Genomic DNA, 22,955 nt, shown 5'->3' on the forward strand with positions numbered 1-22,955 from the left:
AACTAAATGAAACTCTTCCAACAAATCAGAAATGGTAGAATAATGGAGACCTAAGCCTTGGAAGGAATGCACACAACTTTTGTTGGCCTTCTTCAGGTCTACTTTCTTTCTAAATGTATCACTGTGTTTTTACATGTTTGAGGTTTTTAAAAGAATATATTTTTAACCTAAGAATGCAATTTTAGGGTAAAGAGAAATATATATTTGTCAAATCTAAATAGAAAATTTAAAACAAGAATATGCAGTGATTTCATTTTATGTACCGTTCCACTGACTTACATACTGATGTTCAGTTCTCAGCATTAGAAATGCAGAAAGCCAAATGAATGCACGTATCATTTGTTCACCTCATTACAACTTGCAGCAGACTTTCTCACCATACTTCACTCTTAATTCCTTTTTCAGAGAAGGAAGGCTGCCAGCCACTATCAATTTACAAAGTTATCTTTGATTTAAGAAAGAATATGTCATTCTATATAAAGTACATTGGATTTTATCCAAAAGAGAGAAAAAAAATGGTAGAGAAACTTCCATGCAAGGATCTTGAGAATGCCTAATTTCCTACATAGGTAGGGGTTAGCAGTACTGTTGTGAGATGGGCTAAAAATTCCCTAGAATCTATTTGTATATGTAGAAAGTATTTTCTTTCTCTTTTAAGTCTCTGAGTTGGATTAAAGAAGAGCATTTACCTGTTTGAATAGATACCATTAAATCAATAAAGAAGATAGCCATTATAATTATGAGTATAATCTGATAACAGTAAACAGAATAGCCATATATATATATACACATATATATTTGTATATATATATGCTGGTTGTTGGAAAAATATTAAAAGCAGAGAAAGCTTAACTAAAGAAAAAAATGAGCACAGTAAAAATTCTATTTTTTGCTTCAAATTTTTTTCTCTACATCTCACATGATATAAGGCTTTTTTTTCATCTCTAATGTTTTGTAGTCACTACTTTAGATTAAAACCAAACATTTCCTTAACAGAGATACATTTTTTTTTTTTTTAAAGATTTTTATTTATTTATTTGACAGAGAGAGAGATAGTGAGAGCAGGAACACAAGCAGGGGGAGTGGGAGAGGGAGAAGCAGGCTTCCTGCCGAGCAGGGAGCCCGATGTGGGACTCGATCCCAGGACCCCGGGATCATGACCTGAGCCGAAGGCAGACGCTTAACGACTGAGCCACCCAGGCGCCCAACAGAGATACATTTTGACTTAGAATTAGTTTTACCTTAAACGTGAAATTTCTCTAGATAACACCGGAAAAAAAATCAATCCTTATATTAATGATGAGAAGTTCCTCTACTGCCCACTTAACATGTAAAAGCCAGCTAGGTAACTGTCTTAGGAATTATTTGGATGAAACTGGAAGATCCAAGTTCTACTCTGTTATAAAGCAAAGTAAAATGACAGTTATGCACGGTGTCCTCTAAATCAACAATTACTGTAGCATTATCTTCTTTACTCCATCTTAACTTAGCAGAAATCAAACGATTTTAAATCAAACTGGTACATGCATCCATTCACTTCTCGTTCAATCAAAACGGAATTACCTGTCAACAGAGAAGTACGCTTACAAGTGTGAAACCATTTGACCATGTTATATTTTAATTTGCAGAGACAAAAATGACAAGCACTTTATTTACATAAAACTGTACAAAAGCAAATTAAATTATGTAAAGTATTTCATAAATAGTTGGACGAGTGTTTAATACATTTCGCCATGTTTAGCATAGTTGCGTGCATAGTGACTCATAATAAACGATGATAAATTGTTCTCTGCTTCACTATCAACATCCAAGTAGCAGAACAATAGTCAATGATTAACATTACAAACAGATCATACCACACTGAATGCAAGTGCTTTAAAATGTAGGAAAAGTTGTCTGAAAGTAAACCCTAGGTAGCTGAAAGAATGAGGTTTTCCTCCAGATGTTAGATTTACCTCTACCTGGGTCACAACTGACCAGCTTTAGAATATTCTTGATCATCTTCACTGTTTTTGTTTTTTTTCCCCCTAAGGACACATTGTATATTTATCATGGATACAGTATCCCTAAAATTACTTCGGTCTTCAGATTTCTCAGGCCTGGGTTTAGGATGGCTTTATTCTTGGAGGTTTCTTCTGGTCTGTGTGTTATTTTATTTTCCTATAAGAGAGCTTCCTAGGGTAGCCTTTCAGCCAGACATCTTCAGTACCATCTTAGTTTCTCTTCCCATAAAAATAATGCCTCCCTTGTTTTCTGAAACTCAGGCAACAGGCCAGTCAGAAACCATACAGAAATGATATCTGGAGGTTCAGAATGAGCATTAGATTTTAGACTGAAACTACAGACGTACACATAAATTTTAATACACATAAATTTATATAGTTATTAATTTATAAATGTGTCCTAATGTATAACACATGCAAAGTTCACTTGGGAGTCTTGTGTACAGAAAACAAGTATGGTTTATATACTGTACAACCAAAATGAAACAGCAGCTAAAAGAAAAATAACAACAAAAAGGAAATAAAGAATAGAAATTTGAAATCAATATTTGACCTTGCAAAATGGACTGATTTCACCCCTGATAATCTCTCTCTGTGTTACTATTACAATAAATGCTTTAGCCTTCTAGTCAGAATTAAGCAGTCCATGTTAATGCCTTAGTTTTGTTTTATGAATGAACGATATTTAAGACTGGTCCATTATCTGAGTTTGTCAGAAGGCAAATTTTTAATATATTATTTATTATTTTCAGAAAATAAACATGGGTAAATATACAGGATCAAAAAAGTTGGGAATAGCCCATTTTCCCTCATTGTCCAAACCCAACAACCGTTTTTTTACCATAACAACAGGTATAAAAGGCACAGTTGCTTGTTTTGCATTCACTCATTTATTTATTTTTTTTGTTTCTTTTTATTGATTTTTTTCAAAAGCACTCTATATATGGAGTGGCACTGGATTTAGCCTATTCAAAATAAAAGTCATACAAACACAAAATATATTTCTGTGTCATGCCAGCTCATTATATAATAAACATGTTATGAGAGCTAATTCTACTAGAATTACTGAGAATACTTACAGTACACTGAATTTTTATTCTTTCACACCCATTTTAGTTCTAAAGAAAGGCTCATGAGTTAAATGACAATGACATGGCTGTCTTGAATGTGGTGCAAACGTCATTGGGGAATGTGAATCCAATTAATCCAAAGGTCCAGTATGACCCGTATTAGCTTTATAGACAACGGAAGGGTTTTAAGATAGAGTGAAATGAGCTATCTAATGGTTTCAAGTGTCTCATGAAAGAAAGAAAATAAATGCATTAAAAAAAGTTTGTTGAACACCTGTGTTATGCAATTGAGTATTTGCTTTGAAACGTGCAAGAAAAAATATGTATACATTTCATAAGTATCTTTAGAAGCATTTTGCCTTAATAGTTACTTACAGATTATACAAGGCAGAACTGCTTTAATGCAGTTTCCTAACAAAGTACTAGAATTGCATCTTTCCATCATGTAAATAATAATCAAACATAAACATGTTCAATTATTGGTATTTTAGTCCAATGTTTTTGTTTCAATTACATATCTTCTTTCATCCTAACTATTATACATAAACTAACATCAAAATCAAAACTCCATTTAAGAAAGAGCAGAAGGAAATGACCCCAAAAGAGTAGCCCACCAAACAGAGAAGTGGTTTTCAAAGATAAACATTTTGATGACCTATAGTGAGTTCACAACCTCTAGTCCAGGCTGCTTCACCTTATATACTAAGAAATTCTGTAAAGAATAAAACTATCCAAACCTACATTATTTCTACAGTTTGCTAGAGAGCCATCAGGCTATGTCCTAACCAGGTTGCAAACATTCAGTGTTGGGAACATTTGCTCTTTTCACCTGTTATCCCCTATTCTGTCCCTGGATTGTCACTTCTGTCTGAATGTCCCAGCTCATAATTTCTAATTATGTTAGATCATCCTCTATAGAACAAATGACCCAAAGTCTGCATATTCTGTGGGTTTTTTTTTTCACTGAAAAAATTGCATATTTTTCCACTTTGAGATGTACATACAAGGAGACATATCACTGCCCAGAACTCATTTCTTTCATGTTCCGTCTGGATTTGTTTTAAGACATATCCAGTCATGTTCAGAATCACATTAGTGACAAATCAATTAGGGTGTCACCTTGTTTCAATGTTGTGAGTCTTGAAATAGTGCTATATTGCACAGGATTCAAAATTAATGCACTTGTGTTATATGAAAGAGTGTCTTAAACACATAAAAAATACAATTGGTAATTTGAAACGTAAATAATAAGACCAGTAAGCATCACCTGGATACTAAAATGATAATAGTGATTTTAACTTAAAAGACTATATACCAACATATCCTTCTTTCCCTACCTACCCACAAATATGGTTTTTACAAGTGGAATCTTCCCTGATAATAGTTTTTGAAACTAAACTTGAACCTTAACTAATTGCCTACTGTAATACCAAAAATACATCACTTTAGTTTTTCGTTTTCTGAGCTTTCAAAGAAAACCCATTTTAAAAGAGAATGCATGTTTTCAGGTATAGAGACAATGTAAAAGAAGCTAGTGTTTGAGTATTTCTGTGTGTGCATGGGTTCAGTTGCTTTCATTGCTTAATGGATTTCCACGTCAAGACCAAATCTGCTTCATGATATCCCTGATCTGCCGTGTGATCTTTGGCCTTTTAATGACACAATTGTTCCAGTTAGTTGATAACAGCGGTGCTGTTCTGAAAAAAAAATATATATATATATAATTTTTACAAGTTATAATTAGTGTAATTGATATATGTGGTCAAGATTGTGTGTATACTAAGAATATTCGATGAATGTATGGGATTGAAGTGGATACCCCTGACTTGAAAATAACTATGTATAAGCCAGTTTGGGACTGCAATCTCTAACTGGGTATTGTCTAGCTGTCAGTCTTTGTTAGAATTTTAAAGCTGTGAGATTCTCAATATTCTTCTTATAGAGTCCACCTTAATAAGAACTGTACCTTTACAGGAACTCTATCATTTTGGGGGAATTGCCTTTCATGGTGATTAATCATATTCTGATGGTATGTCTGAAATACATTTTACCTGATCTGTTCTTTGTTTTTCGGTGTTTTGCTTTTTGTGGTGTTTTTTTGACCAACCGGATGGCATTCTAACTAAATCAAAGTGACTAAATCATGCTTCAGCTTAGGGATAATGAGGGTGTGTTGTGTTCTGCTAATCAGGCTTGTTACCATGAAAGAAACTTGCAACCAATTTTTTTTTTTTTTTCCTCCTTGGAGGGGGATGGGGAAGAGGAATAGCGGGTGTTGGGAATAATCAGTGAGGGGGTTAGACATGCAAGTAACAAGGATGGTTTCTACATTATACATTACAATCAGGCTAACAGTATCACTAAAGGCCTGATCTGGAGGCAGAAGTGGCAGGCAAAGCTTTGTCTCTTTGGTAGCCCCCTCTTTTTGATTACACGGTTTTTGTAAGGTTTTTTGCCCCTTATTCTCCTTCTCATACATGGAAAGAACTTTGCTGTTCTTCTTTATAGCCTACAGGTAAACTTCTCTTCTAGTGAGAGTATTGACAGGAGATGGCTTGTATTCCCCTGTTTTTGTAAGGGGAATATCCTCAGGGTTGGCTTCCTCATTTTTGCTGAAACTAGCTGCACTGAAGGTCTCATAGGACGAGGTCAACTTTTTGTTCAGGAGGTTTCTGTTGCGGTCACCCATGATGGCGGCCTCACCATTGGCCAGCTTTTCCTGGCTTCCTCGTTCATCAACAGGCATGAAAGTGGAGAGTTTGGGCTGGCTCTTCTTCCTCTCTGGAGAAGTGCGGACCGGCATCCAGCAGGAGTCTGAGTGGCCATATTCATCACACTCACGGGTACACTTCCCAGTCAGGGCTACATCTGGAAGAGGTCTTGAATCTGAAATTCAAGGAGAAGGCGATGTTATAGTTGGACATTATGCAACAGGCTTTCCTTATTTGCATGAAATTGGAAGGGGGAGATACATATATTATTTATCATATTATTTTCCTTTTTTCTACACCCCATAGTTCATCATTCCCATAGAACAGTTTTTATTTCATATCCATTAAAGATAAGGTTTTGCAAAAACATCGAATATTATGGAAAGAGAGGAATGAGCAAACTAATAAATTTAAGCATGTAGAAGACAGGTACATATGGACTTGTTACAGGACAGGGACGTGTGTATATTCTCAAGTAGAAATAAAACGCATATGTATATTTGTCTGGGTATAAATTTTTCCACATGCATAAGAAAAGTTATTAAATCCAAATAGATAATTTTCTGTATTTATAAATTATCCCAGAAATCGTGTACTTTTGCCAATTGGATTCCTTCCTGCTTATACATTATTCATGGAATGCAAATATGCAAAACCTTATATTTAAAATACATTCTAAAACATCAGGGTGACTCAGAAGTAGAACCTAAATTGACAGCACATCATGTGGTAAAAAGTAAAAAAAGCAAAGTACAAGTAGGTTACGGGTGTGAACATACTAGCAATATCATCACCTACCCCACCCTAGCCCACGCCCACCTCCCACCCACCATGCCAAATGACCTAATATGTGCTGTAAGATAATCCCTTAAATGTTCACCTAGAAATACATTTGCCAATGTGTTTGCTGAATAGAAATATTATGTGAAATGCAGTGCATTGGGTAAATGCAGTCAAGCTCCTGAAGTTTTGATGAAATAGCATGTGGTCCTAATTAATGTTGCTGCCTAGTGGAATGGGAAAAGTCTTCTATTACTATAAAGCTAAGTCATATCTAGACAGCTCTTAGGGATCAGGATTAGAGATGGAAATTAAGAATTACCTGTATTTGTAAGTAAATTTGTTAATATGTGTCTGTCTTTGGAGAACAAGTATGTATCTTCTTGTTATTAAAGATTTTTTTTAATAGACTTTGTTTTTATTTGAAAAAGAGAAAGAAAAAACAAAAACAAAAACAAAACAAAACCTGGTCTTCCTCAACAGATTCTAAAAGAATAACCTCTAGGGTTTTATTTAATATATTTTGTAGTTTATTTTATTGCCAAACAAAAGAACATAATATGACTGGGCTCCAATTTATATCATATGGCATCACTTTTTTTTTTTTTACAAGGCTTTGGACTTAAAAGACAGACAAATTTTAACCTCTGCAAATATAGTCACAACAATGTAATCAGTGAGATTTGCCTATACATGATCTTGGGTAGATTTGGTTTAAAATTAAAGAGGGGGTTATTTAAATGATCCCCCCAAATATTTATGCCCTCTGCCTCTATTTGCACACACCATCCTCTGTACTTTAACATTACATTGCTATTTTGGCTATCATTTGTATTGGCTATTTCAGAAGTTTCACTCTGCCAAATCTCTCAAATGAAGGCAGTCCGACGCACACCATTGTTTCCTGTCGTGATCGATAACTGAAATATTGACATTTGTCAGCCCATTGATTTTTGAACCACTATGGCCTGAGATTTTTATGCTGTGTGCTGAGAGCTCAATGAGGGAATTCCAGTGCTCTTCCCAGGAATCTGGAATGACTTTCCTCTTTCCCAAAGGTAAAATGCAAAGATAATTATTTATTGTCATTGTACATGCTGTGTTGCTATCTGACTTCTACATGGGAAGACCCTATTAATTTTATCATCAAAAGAAAAAGCACTTTCTTATTCATTTTTTTAATGTCAAATTCCCTCCATGTCTCTCAAATACACATTTTAGAAGAATTTAAAAAATCAAACTATTGGCAGATTTTATGAATGGTCTTTGTAATCTAGTTAGTTTAAATGAGCAAAATGTGAGTTCTTTTGAGAATATTTTCTATCTTGGGATACTTTGTTTATCTGAAGCTGACCTAAATGCCTTGAAAAGGAAAAACCCTTATAAAAATGCAAAGTGCAAGATCAGACCTATTTTACTCTAAACATTCCTTTTTTTCTTCATTGCTTTAACAAGTTCAAACTTTTCTTTTTCTCATGTGATAGTACCTATCAAAGACACAAGAAAATAATCAGGACTAAAGCTACCAAAACAGGGAAGATCTCTTTGAAAGTGGTTTTCATTCCCTGCAGAAATGACCCAGAATGTTCTCCAATCAGCTAAGTTTACTTACGTCTCACACAATGTGTCAGTTTACTTACACAGTGACTTACAGATTCTCTGCTTTTCAGGGATTAATTTGTGTTTCCAGTTTCAAATGTGTAGCACTTTGCTTTTCTTTTGTTTGAGATGCATTTAGAGACAACTCAGAGAACTGTGTGATAATGCAAACTACTCCTCTTACCTGTTGTTTTCCTTGTGTACCTGAACTCTCTATAGCTCATAAGAAATTATATTTATTTAGATTGAGGCAATTTCTCATCAACTAGAAGGGAGAGGCTCTTCAATTTCTTCCCTCGGCCTTTACTTCATGGTCTGGATTATTTCCTGCTGAAACTGATTTCCTCTTATTGCTTTTAACAAAAGGCAACTTGTCTTCTCTGCCATCAGGCACATGTGGGCTGCCACATCTCTATCCAAGAAGCATGACTTTTAATAAGGATCTCCCGTCATTTCCAAAGTCAAACACTTGATTGGGGACCACAGTGGAAGTTGACAAGCCTAATTGGCTGAGACACGTTGCAGTTTGTCATCAGATTTAGAAAATAATCAAGAAAGGCTATAAGAGATTCATCACGAGCAATCAAAACTTCCAATCTTGATGACTCAAATGAATCCTCAAAAGAAATGCCAATGATTAACAAATGCAATTTGTATTATGTTGCAACTTATTGAGGGGAGGCATGTGTGGAATAGTGCTTTTCTGTGTTCTATATTTTCTTATTTTAATTATGCAAGGTTTTTTTTTTAACACAAAAGTTACACGGGGTCTTAAAAAATCATCAAAGACACTCCTTTCTCCCTTTCATAAAAAGACATACTCTTAAAATGTCCTATTTTGTGGTATTATAGAAGCAGACCTTAAACAACTGGTAACCTTCGAAATCTTTCAGTCTTTCACCGAGGATGTGGTTTTGATATCTAAGAACATTATTTCATCCTTTAGTTTAGTACTATTTCTTTTAAATTTGGACCTGAGTTAAGACGGAAAACAGCTCATCACGACTCTTGTGAGTTGGCATTGAGTAAATCAGTAAAAAGTAAAATATTCTATATCAAAATATAATGGTATTGTCTATCAGTTCCTTAGAGCCCTCCTCTGCACCCCCCGCTGATCACCTCAAACCTCTGGAAGACTGGATGCAGAAATGGTATTCATTAGATCCTATGACCACTTTAGCATTACTCGTGAAGTTCTACTTATCCTATTTACTAGAGCCATTACATCCATTTAGAGAGTTACAGTCCTCTCTTAGACCTCAAGTTAATTTCCTTCTGAAAGCATGGTTTTAAGCCATCATAATAGCAAACAATTTTAGAACAATTTATAACACAGAAAGTGCTTTCCCACACTCATTGCCTTAACTTATCCTCTCAGCCACAGAGCAGGGAGGATGGCCACAGCCAGGGGTCCAGCCTGTGGGAGAGCTGAGGCCAAAGAATAAGTGTTTTGACTTTCACTTTAGTGTTTCTCATAACACTAGAATGCTCCTTCTTAAAATGTAACAGCTGAGTAGTTAGAGGTCAATTACTGCTACTCACGCCCATAAGAAAAAGCTAGAATCTCCAAAGGAAGAGAAAAAGAAAAAGTGCTTGAGCAGCACAGGAAACAGATGCTGCCAAGTCACAAATTTTACTACTTAATGCCAACAATGGGGCAACCTCCCTACATTTCCTGATGTAGAGGAAATGATAACGAATTTAAGAATTCCACCTCTTTCTCTGAAAAGAAGCATATTTGCCCTTACTGGGCTCGGTCGATGAGTTGGTCCCAGGGAGATGCTGGTACAGTGACCTCAACAAGAAGCGACAGGCAGACAATAAGTGGAATCATTAGAAATAACAAGGAAAGCTCAGATTTATGCAGGCATTTAATGTTTCCAGAAGCTGTCCTATACATTTCAGAAACCATACAGGCATCTTTATTACAGAAGAGAACTGTATGGTTAAGACTCTTGAAGACAGCTCTGCACCAGTAAGGATTTTCACATGCTGAGTTATGTATTCTGCCAGAATCCTGGGACTTTACTCCAGGCCTTTGGCTTGGGGCTCAAGATACAAGGATATTTTCGTCTCCTAAGAAAAGGCATGAAAATGTTGCATTTAGTTTTAAAATATTTCCAATGAGGTTTTTTGTTTTTAAGCTCAGATATTTCATGCTATATGCGTAACTTGCTTATTTAGCATACGAATTACTTAATTCTCTGATCATGTTATCAGTTGTTAGTCAATGTCTAGATGTTCACACCATTCCTACAATTTGTTCTTTAAATTCAAGCAATAGCATATTCTTAACATTACTTGAGAAAATTCTGCAATGAAAAATTGTGTTATTCTCTCCTTTTGGGGAGAAAAAAACATACAGGCACCTTTTGCTTTTCTTTCTTTTTAAAGCATTTAATTTTCTTTTTATACTTCTTGACTTTCTGTTATACAAAGATTTCTTTTTCTAGAGGCGTGTCTAAATTCTGGTGTAATTTGGTGGACAATGAAAAAGGTTTTACAGAAGGATGATCAAGAATAAAGAAAGACAATTGGTAATGGTTTTCCAACAAATATTTTAACATTACCTTTACTTTCCTAATCCAAATGAAAATATCTCTTTTACTCAAGTGATTAAATAAAGTGCTTGATTTTAAAATAGCTGTCAGAAAATGATTTACTTTTGCCTTATATAACACAATTGAGAGCAAATAAATAAGCCCTTTACTGGAAAATTATTATTGAAGTCAATAAAGATTAGGTGTGAGGGGATGAAATCCAAAAGGCTATGCATATGGTGTTAGATCCCTGCCTTTTTGTCTGTTTGGGAAATTTGGGAAAACTAGAAAGGTAAGCATGGAACAGGGACAGGATAGGAATCACTGATGCAAACAAGCAGTTTGTAATTCTCTAAGTATCTGATTACTCTCTGGAAGAAGGGGAGGTTTATAGTTACATAAATGTCACCTAGGGCTACAACAAAGGGCTTAAGATTTCTAAACAGTGTTCTAATTTGTCTGAAGTCACTTGACCCAACCAAGTTAGAAAAGGATATAAGAATAGCCCATGCACCCAACCCTAGCTTCAGTCTTACCCATGCCACTCCTAAGCAAGTCCTGATGGGACAGTGAGTTTGTGAGAAGAACAGGATATTTGGAGTCTCAACATTGTTGAGTGTGATTCTGGGTGCATCATGTATAAGCTCTGTGACTTTGGATGAAATTTCTTGGATATAATTTCTCTGAGCCTCAAGATCCTCATGAGGGAGATAATAATATCTACTTCCTTATATGTTATAGGGATAAAAGAATTAATGTATATAATGTTTATTATGGATTGGCCTCTGGTGTGGTGTAGATATTCAGTAAAGAGTAGGTCATAGCCCCTGAAGACATTTAAGATATCTAGATAAAGATATCTATCTATCTTATCTCTGTAATCTTCCATAAGTGAAATGTGTATTATTTAGGGAAATAAGCTTAGGAGCTAGGCTCCTTGGATTCAAATCCTAATTTTGTCACTTAGTATGTAATTGTGAACGAGTTACTTGATTGATTTAAATTACCTCATCTGTATAACCGGTATAAGAAGAAATTAACCTCTTAGGATTATTGTGAGGATTACATGTATTAATATAGGTAAAGTATTTGTAATAATTCTTGACACACAATAGCCCTCAATAAATATTAGCTACTTCAGGTGCACCATTCCTCACCCACAACTGTGTCCTGAAAAAGGCGTTGAAAACTAACATGTTTTTTTTTCCCATAAATTTATACCCCTGACATTCAGTACAATACTGTTCTTCATCTTTATCTTATGTAGTGTAAATATTTATGTTTTCCTATAGAAATAGTGTGTTTAATTAAGGTCACTCTCAGAGTCTTAGATTTTTAAAATAATATATGATACATGCATGATATTACCTTTTTTTTAACATATGAAGGACTCTGAATTTTGAGATATATTTGGCTGAAAGATTAACTTATTGTGGAATTAATACCAATCATCAATCAAAAGGGCATGTATTTTGAGTTACTTTTCCAGTAGTACTAACGACTTTATGCTGACAGAGTCTGCAATATACCAGAGCTACCATCTACTTAGGAAAATACACAAGTTGCTATATCCTGTATATTCTATGTCAGGTACTTATTTCCAGGGAAGATGCATTCAGTCATTATGGTTGCTCAAAACTAAAGAGGAAATGCTCTATTATTTGCAGTTATCTTTACAACCTAGACAGATCAGCCTCACAATGAATTATTTTCATTTGAAAGAAATTTGCGCCTAAAATACTAGTTGTTGGCTTGCTACCTTGCTTTGCCTGCATGGGCCACAACATAAGAAGGAGCCCCATTTTTAAGGTATGCCAAAAATTAGCAGTAAACTGATCTAAGATTAAGGTTAAAATCAAGGAAAGACAACAAGCAACAGGGCAAATACCTAAATTCAGCATACCCTTCATACATCGGGAATGATGAAACAAAAAGCCATACAGCAAATGAGCTCTGTGGATTTCATGATGTATGTACATGATTGTATCAAATTGTGATACAAGGACAGAAATTCCTCTAACCTCCTTATACACAGCCCTTTGGAATGTGACATCACTGCTCTTATGTCAAGATGTAGATTCTCTCTCTGGGTACTTCTTGAAGATGGGGCAGTTTTGATGATTAGAATGTGGCAGAAGTAATACCATGCTATTTCCACACTAGGTTTCAAGACTTCTAGAAACTTCCTTTGCGTTTGCCCTTGGAACCCTGCCATTTCTACCCTGAGAGAAAGCGCAATCTAGCCTCTTTGAACATGAAACACTATTTGAGAAAGAGACTCAGCTGTCTCAGCAGAGCCTACCCCCAGGTAAGGTTTATTTACTCTCCTGGCCAACACAGCCTCATGAGTGAGCCAGGCAGAACTAGCAGGAAGACCACATAGCCAATCCACAGAAATGTGAGGAGTAATAAATCTTTGTTGTTTGAAGCACCTAAATTATGTTTATTTGTGTTTTTTTGTTTGTTTTTTTCATTTGGGAGGGGGAGAGTTCATCAATGCAGGGATGGATCTCTGAGATAGTGATCGTGGATGTATTATATTATCTTGTCTGCAATAAACAGCTTGAGATCTGGAAATAATATATGCTACTTCTTTCATGTCTTCTTGTGAGTAACAAAGTGACCAATATTGCTGAAAGTTCAACTCTTCCAAAGAACATTTTCAGAGATGTAAGCACATTTAATTAACAAGTTCAAGCTGAGGGCTACTATAGAAAGCTCTGGAAATTCTGGGTCTGCAATTACAGGATTTCACTGCATTTTATACCTAGGAGTGTTCTAGTTCGAGCTGACATGCCAAGACAATATTAAAATGTTTAAACATGTTTGAAAGCATCAGCAACTTTTCTCTGTACCTTAGGCTAAACTCAGTTAAACAGTGATTGGATGTATCTCAAGAAGCATTTACTGCCCTGAGGCTTAGACCACTGTCATCCTGAACGTGGCATTATCATCTACTGTGCACGCCATGTCTCAAGCAGTGTTGCTGAATCAACTCAAACATGAATCTGCTGGTTGGCGCATGAAAACTACACTACAGCAGAAAAATATAGTGACTGCCCGGGAGTGATCAATTTATGCACATCAGAGCTGGGGTTTCACTTTGATTTCCCTCTTCACACATGAAAATTAGAGGAGGTGGAGGTTAAGGGAGTGCTCAGGGAGCAGAGTGGAAAGACAGGAAGAAAAAGGCTGGAAATGGGAAGATGCTCTGATATTGATCAAAAGAGTTCATAAAACCCAGGAAAAGACTGGGGGCATTTATTTCACAAGTTAACAACTGATTATTCCACTAAAACCCCAATTTTGGTTTTTCAGCCATTCATGCTTATTTTCCATTGCAAAAATCCCATCTTTCATAATGTTTTTTTTAGTCTCTTGGATTTTCGTATATTAGAAATTATTTACTTAGGGGGTCATAGACTTCAATAATCTGATGAAAACTAGAAGTATTACCTCCTCCCATAAATGTAGATATGTACCCCCCAAGTTGCATAAAGTTTCAGTGGAGCTCAAGATACCTGAGTTAAGGTCACAGTATATTTCCAACCTCTGGTGGATGGGAGAAAGAGGGTATATTTTTATACTTGACTTTTTTCCCTTTGAGTTTCAGTCAAAGGTTAAGAAACATTTTACAATGTGACGTGCATCTTCCAAAAATAGAAATTATAGACAGTAAATAAATTACCAAACACTGGCAGAAAGATTTAAAACAAATAAACAAAAACAAATTATGAAACCGATTTAGAAGTAAGGAAAATAATTTAGGTTTGATTATGTTAATATTTTAAGTTGGTCATGTAAATGTTCAATTTATAAGGCTTTATATAAATAGCAAATTAATGTTTGGGGATGGGTTTAAATGATTATTGATGACCAGTTGGAAAATGTGTTCTTTCCTAAAATGTACATCCAACATTTGCTTCAAATCAGTGTCTGGGATTGCCAGCAACCAGATCTTCATTCACTTATCAGAAGATTGGAAGTGAATTTTTCTTATTATGAAAATTTATACAAAACAATAATGATCCAGATGAGGGTTTCTTTCTTTTTTTTTTAAGTTAATGAAATGTGTTAGCCACTTTATATTGGTTTTACTGTAAAGTGTGATGTGGATAACAAGAAAAGAGTTGCAAACATCAACTTAGAGTCACTTTCCAGTAATGGTCTCAAATCTTCAGTTTTCATAATTAACCATAAAGTTGTAGAATATATATCCTACAATAAATATTAATGTTGTCTTTAGGAATATATGTTTATTCTAAAAATAGTACACAAAGGACCTATTAACTGTAAGAATATTATCTTTGGATTGTGTTCTTGAAGGCAGTGTTCATCTTACCTTTGCTTCCCCACATAACATAATTCTATACAAATAAAGAAGTTAAAAAAAGAAAATTGAAAAAAAAATCAATTAATAGATATTATTTTCTCAAACTTTCTTTCCTCCAACATAAACCACAACAAAGCACTTTTATTAAGTAAGTGAGAAGTTAATGAATAGTTCCTGTAATAAGGAGCTGGTATTAAATATCTACTTAATGCAAGTATGTTAAATATTAAAACAAATTAATTCGGTATGTGGTGATGTCTTAATTAAGAAGAAATCACTACAGTGGTTATAATGAGATAGAAGATATTTCTAAGTATCTTTTTCTATGTGTTATTTTGTGTGAAGTCTAAAATAAACTATATTAAAGCTCAAATCATGTATGAAGTAGAATGGTAATAGAATGTGATTGTAGCAATTTATATTTATTGAAGCAATATAATTAATATTTTAATGTAGCAAAAAAAATAAAAAACAAAACCAAAAACAAAACAAGTAGCCATGCATTTTCTCCTTCAGTGTAGAAATCTTGAGAAACTCTGCAATTATTCTAATGATACCACTATTTGCAAATATATTCTCAAACTCTGTGCTTGCGATTACCTGTTGAAATATCTCACAAGTCATACAGAAAAGCTGATCTAATTGGAAGTACTTCCGTAATAACAGCTCTGTTGTAACAGAATCCCATTAGTTATTGTGATTTGGGACAAAGACATAAAGTTCCTCCTTTGTGTTCCTTACTAAGGAAGTTTTCACAAAAACATTGTTTTGCAGTACTGTTGAGAGATGAGGTTCTGAAAGCTTTTAGTGGGAGCTCAAAAACCATTTATGGCGAGAGCTTTAAAATGGCTGGAAGCTGGCTCCTTAGTCTGGTCAATAAGTTGATCAGTTGAAACTAAATTTGGCAATCACAATTAGGACCAAAAGAGTGTTGAAGAGCTTGGGAGTGCAGAGCAGGTAAATAAAAGGAAAGAGAAGGAAGGAAATGTTCTCTGATGATTAGCAAACAGGACTCAAAAGAGTAGCTAAAGTGGGGGAAATCAATGAAGTAATACTGGATCAGTTTGCTTCATTGATTTTTGCTGCTCATTGAAATGTTTTCCTTTATTTACTTCCTATTTCTTCAGAGAGTGGTAAAGTCTCACTGTTGAACCTCCCTTGGAGCCTGTGATTGGCAGACAGGCGAGCTCTGGAGATCCTCTCCTGCCTACATTATACCTTCTCATGCTGCATGGATTCAGAGCCACTTCTAATGCTCCATGTGACGCTGCAAGAGCCACACTGCGTAGCTTTTGGGGTGGGGCAGAACAAAAGTCCCTCCCAAGGACCCTACATCATAACCCCCAGAACCCGTGAACACGTTAGTTTACAAGGGATGGGGGAATTAAGGTGTCAGATGGTGTTGAGGTTGCTAATATACTGACCTCCAAATAGGGAGATTTTAGGAGGTTAGGTTACAAACAAAAGAATGAGGGCAGGCTCTAGAAACTGGAAAAGGCAACAAGTAGATTCTCTCCTCCAGCCTCTAGAAAGGAATGCAGCCCTGGAGAGACTGATTTTAGCCCATGAATGAGGCCCATTTCAAACCTCTGACCTACAGAACTGTAAGAGGACACATTTTTGCTTTTCCAAGACACTCAGTTTGTAGCACTTTGTTACAGTTTCAAGAAGAACTTAATACACACTCCCACCTATTTCCTGGTTGACTAGGGTTAGCACAGAATTGATGTATTTGACCCTTACCAGCCAGATTTCATCCATGAAAGGAAATAGAATGGAAGGTTTTTGATTTACAAAAGTTTTCACTGAGTCGTGTTTACCTAAATTTTGAGCATCTGCTCAAGAATTTTCATTTTGCACTTCTGAAAATTTTGCTACATCCTAGTATATGATTGTCTCAGTGATTTGTCTATGACCAGTCAACAAAGTCCCATTTCTTTTTTGTCCTGGAAAGTACTAACAGTTCACTTTTTCCGAATGATAGCTTCCTTCTGTTCCATCCCTCAGTGATAGTTGTTTCTGAGATCATTACCAGAGAGATCAATTTAAGCCATTCTGTATGTGGGTGGTGTGATTCCCAAAAATAGAAAGAAAGAGAGAGAGAGAGAAAGAGAGAGAGAGCACCCATTTGGCATAGTATCTATGAAGGAGAGGCAGGTACTAGGGTGCAACCCTAAAGAGGGCTTCGTCAGGCTTCATCACATTCATGGGGCTTTTGTGAATTCCTGATATTTATTACTTGAGGGCATTTTTGTGTTTGCTTTTGTTTTTGTTTAGCCTGTTTCACTTCTGGTGGTTAGCAGGAACATGTCTAATAAAAAACACCTTACCATTATTTTAAGAACAGTAAGTAGAGGAACAAGTCTCTCCCTAGTTGAAAACCCTCTTCTATAAATTTCAAATTCCATGTTTTAGCACAGAAGGCCCTTCAGGATCTGAATCCTGTCTACCTCTTATCCTTAACCTCTTTCCATTCTTACTTACTCCCATTTGCCACTTCAACAGACCTAATGCAGTTATCATTTCCAGAAAGCCTCTTGCTGCCCCATGTGTTCATGATATTAATGTGTTGCTTCTTCTATTATTCCTTGCCTTGTGGTGACATTCAAAATCCAGTTCCAAGATGTCTCCTTTGAGATTTCTTCTAAATAGCCTAACTGTGATTTCTCTTGATTTCTTCTCAGTGTAATTGGCCAAGCAGAAAAGGTGAAGTGATTTTTGTTTATTTGGTACTTGCAGATCTGAATAAACTTCCCAACTATTCACTCTCCTTATCCCCTTTCAGGGCCTGTTTCTCCAGTTGAGATATGTTTTCTAACAGAACATTGTAGTTGATTGAAAGAAGCCATGGTTATATTTTAAGAACAAAATGTAGCCTTCATGCTCAGCCTGGGGGAGGGTGGTGGGTTCAGTGGAGGCAGTAGGAGGTGTGAAGAGTAAATCTAATGGGAAAACCCCATACTTAGTGGTCACAAGGCTATCCACATGAGCTAATTTGTGAAACTTCTTTGCTTATGGATGGTGGCTATTTTAGAGTTCTTTAGTGTTGTCAGGACTTCTGGCTGGCACTTATACAAATCTTTCAATAATAAAATTTATTATTGGCTTACACACAGCTTACTTCATAAACAAAGATTTTCAAAACAAGTCATGAAGGAAAGGTATTCTATGTGACGGCAAAAGTGAAAAGCAGAGGTTCTCTTCTCTCATTCTTGTAATGTGGGTGTATTTTAATAAGAACTGTTGTAGGCAGTGTGCCAATCTATTTCAGTTCAACAAATTTTATTTGCCTTTTGGTGGCAACCTGATGGGTACATTTTAAGAAGGTAGGATCATAGGTAATTAGGATAAGTACTTTTCTAACTGAAGACCATGATTCACTAGTTGGTGACTGAACCCATTTAGGAAGTTATAATCAGTATTCACATCATGGTCACACTATTTTATGAAGATTTTTGTTGTAGTTTTTTACATGAATATAAATATTTATATGTGTGTACTTGGTCCCTGTATAAAATGGAATTTTTATTTTGGGTCACACTGAAAACTACTGAAAGTCTATAATTTAAATCATATCACAGGGAAATCTGTGTATTCTTGCCTATTTCTGAGTAAGCTATATATCATATGATATGTAATACAAAATATAATTTTAATATGCCCATAATTTCATGTGAATTTTAAATTGTGCTTTTAACTGTGATTTCAAATGATACTTCAGAGACAAAAAGTTTTATTCTTATTCAAAAAGAATTCAGATAATTCAAAAAATAGGAGCTAGTCACATCCTCAATAACCACCTCAAGAAGTCTACTGTAGGGCGCCTGGGTGGCTCAGTTGGTTAAGCGACTGCCTTCGGCTCAGGTCATGATCCTGGAGTCCCTGGATCCAGTCCCGCATCGGGCTCCCTGCTCAGCGGGGAGTCTGCTTCTCCCTCTGACCCTCCCCACTCTCATGTGCTCTCTCTCATTCTCTCTCTCTCAAATAAATAAATAAAATCTTTAAAAAAAAAAGAAGTCTACTGTAAATACAGTTTACCTTGAGACATTCTGAATTTATAGTTAATTACCTAGATTCCAGTTTTCTAGAATTATGTGTAATTGTGATGATTTGATTTATTTCAATCAGCAAAATGGCAACAGACCCTTTCGAAAAGGAAGACTTAATGTGACTTTTTAAAGTCATATAGACATTACGATGTAGGACACATTTAAGCTGTCTAATTGTACTGCTGGTCTAATGCCTAAGTATTAATCTGTCACTATGTCAAATTACATACATTTAGGCTTTTTTTTTTTCGTAAAATGTGTCTGCACTTAACAAACTCATAGTGTAAAAAATTCACGAGTGCAATTAGAATGTCATGTCTTCTGCAGATGACTTAAGAAAAGCATGAATCAGAGCTTAACAGTCCAACATAATTTTATAGTTAATCTTGGTGAAATTATGGTATTGTAACAACTCAAAGGCAGTAGTACAGTGAGATTAGCAGACAGTGACGATCGGCTATTTATCGCCACCATCTGCTGTGCATGCTCGTTATTTAAGTCTTTTTTTTTTTTTTTTCTCCTAATGTTTTCAGTTTTGACTTTGCCAGCAGTGGGCATCACATAGGAAAATGGGTTTCATGGTGCAAACAGATTTTCCCATGTGTTCAATGAATTAGCTTCACTGGCTATTCTGCAGCTCCCAGGCAGACAAGACTGGCTGGAGGGAATTAATTTTAGAAAGCTTTTGTGTCCTGGCCAGTGTCTTGTACAGCTCAAAGGAATCTTTCTCTATAAGAAACAAAAAAGATAAAACTACAAGTATTGGAATAATGAAAATCATCACTAAAACATATGCTTTGGGAGTTCCCTTTGAATGACATACTTAAAATGTATGTGGACCGTATTAACCATTTGATTATATTCTGTAAGTACTTAAGGGAATCATTTGATGGGAATCTTACTAATTTGTCAGCCTTCTCTCTTCTGCAAATAAGCCAAGGACTAGTGGAACTAGGACTTGTTATGGCAGGCCAGAGGAACTCAGTGAAAATTCTAGTATGGAGACAAAATAAGAGATGGAGTTTACTGAACAAAGCTAGCATGAAGGGGCGCCTGGGGGGCTCAGTCCATTAAGTGTCTGCCTTCAGCTCAGGTCATGATTCCAGGGTCCTGGAATCAAGTCCAGCATCGGGCCCACTGCTGGGTGGGGAGTCTGCTTCTCCCTCTATCCCTCCCTCCTGCTTGTGCTCTCTCTCTCTCAAATAAATAAATAAAACCTTAAAAAAAAAAAAAGTTGGCCTGAAGTTTCCAGGTCCATGAAGGGCATAGGTCCCACGAGTGGGATAACATAACTTGCAGAAGTATATTCATTCATCCAAAAAAATTTGATATGTCATGTACTATTCTAAAGCTTTACATCTATTAACTCATTCAGTTCTCACAGCAACTCTGTGGGGAAGGTTGTATATTACCCTGTGTTACAGGTGAGGAAATTAAGGCACAGAGAAGTTAAGTGAGTTACCCAAGAGTCTGTATCTAGCCAGTGATAGAATGAGGTTGCAAACCCAGGCAGTCTGACCTCTGAGCTGTGCCGTACTACCTCTCAATAACAGCACACCAATGTACCAGAAACTCAGGTCATATGTTAGGAAAAAAAAAAAAATCATCTTTGTCTAAGCTGAATTAAAGCAGGAAAGCATTGTCTGTGTAGAAGGAGTTTTAGTTTGGACAGACAGAAGGTGAAAACTCGAAAAGCATGTGTGGGTGGAGGTTCCAGGGCCAGAATGACATTGGGCAGACTATGTTCCCTTGGGGTTTTCTCTCACAGCTGTCCCTCAGTTGGTATTGAAGATGAAGAGTTTTGTGTCCAAGTCAAAATAAGGAGACTAAATTACTGTGGTGGAAAAAGCCTCAAACGTCTATTATTAAAACCATATTCTGCTAAGAAAAATTTCATCATCACAATACAGGTCTATTTTGAATTCTGCATGATAGAAAGACACCTCAATTATGAGGTTTGGGATCATTGTCATTCCAGAGACAGGAAAGCCATGTTTGGAAACCACAGTGGGCTGGGCTGAACTTCTGAGAATGGGAGATGCCGAACCACTCCTTGGTGAACTGAATGTGAGAAGTGGAAATAAATGCTTTCACAATAGAAAAGAAGAAGTGTGGACAGTTATTTCTGGCAAACAAAGCATCAGAAGATTATGTAGGACATATTAATCACAATTGTGTTCGTTAAATTGGGAAAGAAATACTGACTGTAGTGATTTCTTAAGAGAAAATGAACACAAAACAATACTTGACCTATACTTATCCAATTCAATTCCCTGTATTAATCAGGTAATTGATTAATATCCAAATATTTTTGTTTATTTGAGAATATATAGCTGCAACCCATGGAGCTGAGATTTAATCTCTAGAAATGGGGGAAAGCTATGTATATTAGAAGAGAATGTGGTAAAGACAGTAGTGACTTTAAGAACATTTATATACCTTGTACTTTTTCATAATTGTATCTTGGAGTTTAAAAACCAAGGACTCATGTACTGTGTAAACCTTTATTTTCATTTTGTGAAGACCTTTACTTTCACTTCTCTTCATTGGATAGAATCAATGAATCAGAGTGATTAATACACTGGGATCTGAGCAAAGGAAGTCTGATTCGAGTCCACATTCTGTCACTTATCAGCAATGTAACCTTGAGCAAGTTACTTAACTCTGAGTCTATCTCATTGGGTTGTTTGGATAATTAAATTTTCTAATGCATGCTAAGTGCCCAGTGTAATGATCTACATACAGAAACACTTAATATATTTTTCTACTGTTATCGCTACTATTGGTCTAACTACTACTCTAGTTTCTTTTCCACACATACATTTGAATGATAGAATATTCATTCTAAATTATTGAAAATTAGTATTTTTACTCAATATCCTCTTTGCTTGGCATAAATTAAAAAAGTCAAAACCTTACATCTTCAGAATATTTACCAGTTAAGTACAGGAAAACAACAGTTTTCACATACAAATATAGATTCATGTCTTTGTATTATAAATTATAGTGCCAAATACATATCCTTAAAATAAAGCCCCAGTGATTTTAAAATTATTTAAATTAATAAGTATTAAAATGCATATTACAAGAAGCTTAAAAGAAGAAATGCAAAGTAATTTAATTTCAAAGATTAGGTGTACATAAGTTAATGATTTTTCTGACAGCATTGTATTTTATAATTACTAACTGTTCAAAGTTAACTGAAATTTAATCTATTGTGACTTGCAAATATATAATAATAAAGGCTATAAATAATAATTAGTACTCTGTCATTTACCTAACTAGGTATAATCTCTCATTTCCCCTAAAGAAACAATTTTCACATAATTACTATTTTGTACAAAATCACATTTTTTTACTGCTTAAATCTTATTTTTTTTTTCATATGGGGATATGAGAAAATGGTAAAATTGAGAAATTTAAAAAGAATATGTACTTTCAACACAGTGTAATATCTAGCTTATTACTTGGGTGGCTTTATAAGCATTAAAAATAATTTAATCTAAAGAATCTTTAAACAGATTGGAAAATATAAAAGGTGTAGAATCCCAGTTAACATGCGTTAAATTATCTTCAAAAAGAGCGGGGACAAGTTAAGAAACAGCTTCCTGCTTTGCGTGTTAACTAGCCTAAATAATGCAGAGCTTAAGCGCAAAAGCAAGAGAATTTAAAAGGGAAAACAAATATCTTGAGACAACTTGTCTTTTAAAGTAACTGTCAAGGAGAACTTGTCTCTCTGAATAAAAGCGAGCAATGACTTAAGGGATTCATTTATCCTTTAGGGTGTATTAAAGAGTGTCATTTAACTATTAAAAATGTTGTGCATTCAAAATAAGGACTAATTATCTGCTCATGATATGCCTATATGGC

At 35.4% G+C, this 22,955-nt stretch overlaps 1 protein-coding gene across 2 annotated transcripts in view; it reads right to left on the minus strand.

The window, feature by feature from the left end:
• Positions 1-5,056: 5,056 nt before the first annotated feature.
• Positions 5,057-22,955, minus strand: part of PCDH7 (protocadherin 7) — a 414,068-nt gene continuing 396,169 nt past the window's right edge. The window contains exon 3 of one of the 2 annotated variants that reach the window (XM_021689845.2): positions 5,057-5,959. In XM_021689845.2, the coding sequence (XP_021545520.1) occupies positions 5,583-5,959 (377 nt within the window). In that variant the 3' untranslated portion in view covers positions 5,057-5,582. The remainder of the gene's footprint in view (positions 5,960-22,955) is intronic. The other variant, XM_044913012.1, reaches the window with a different exon arrangement.

This window comes from Neomonachus schauinslandi, chromosome 2, assembly GCF_002201575.2.
Source record: "Neomonachus schauinslandi chromosome 2, ASM220157v2, whole genome shotgun sequence".
Classification (NCBI taxonomy): domain Eukaryota; kingdom Metazoa; phylum Chordata; class Mammalia; order Carnivora; family Phocidae; genus Neomonachus; species Neomonachus schauinslandi.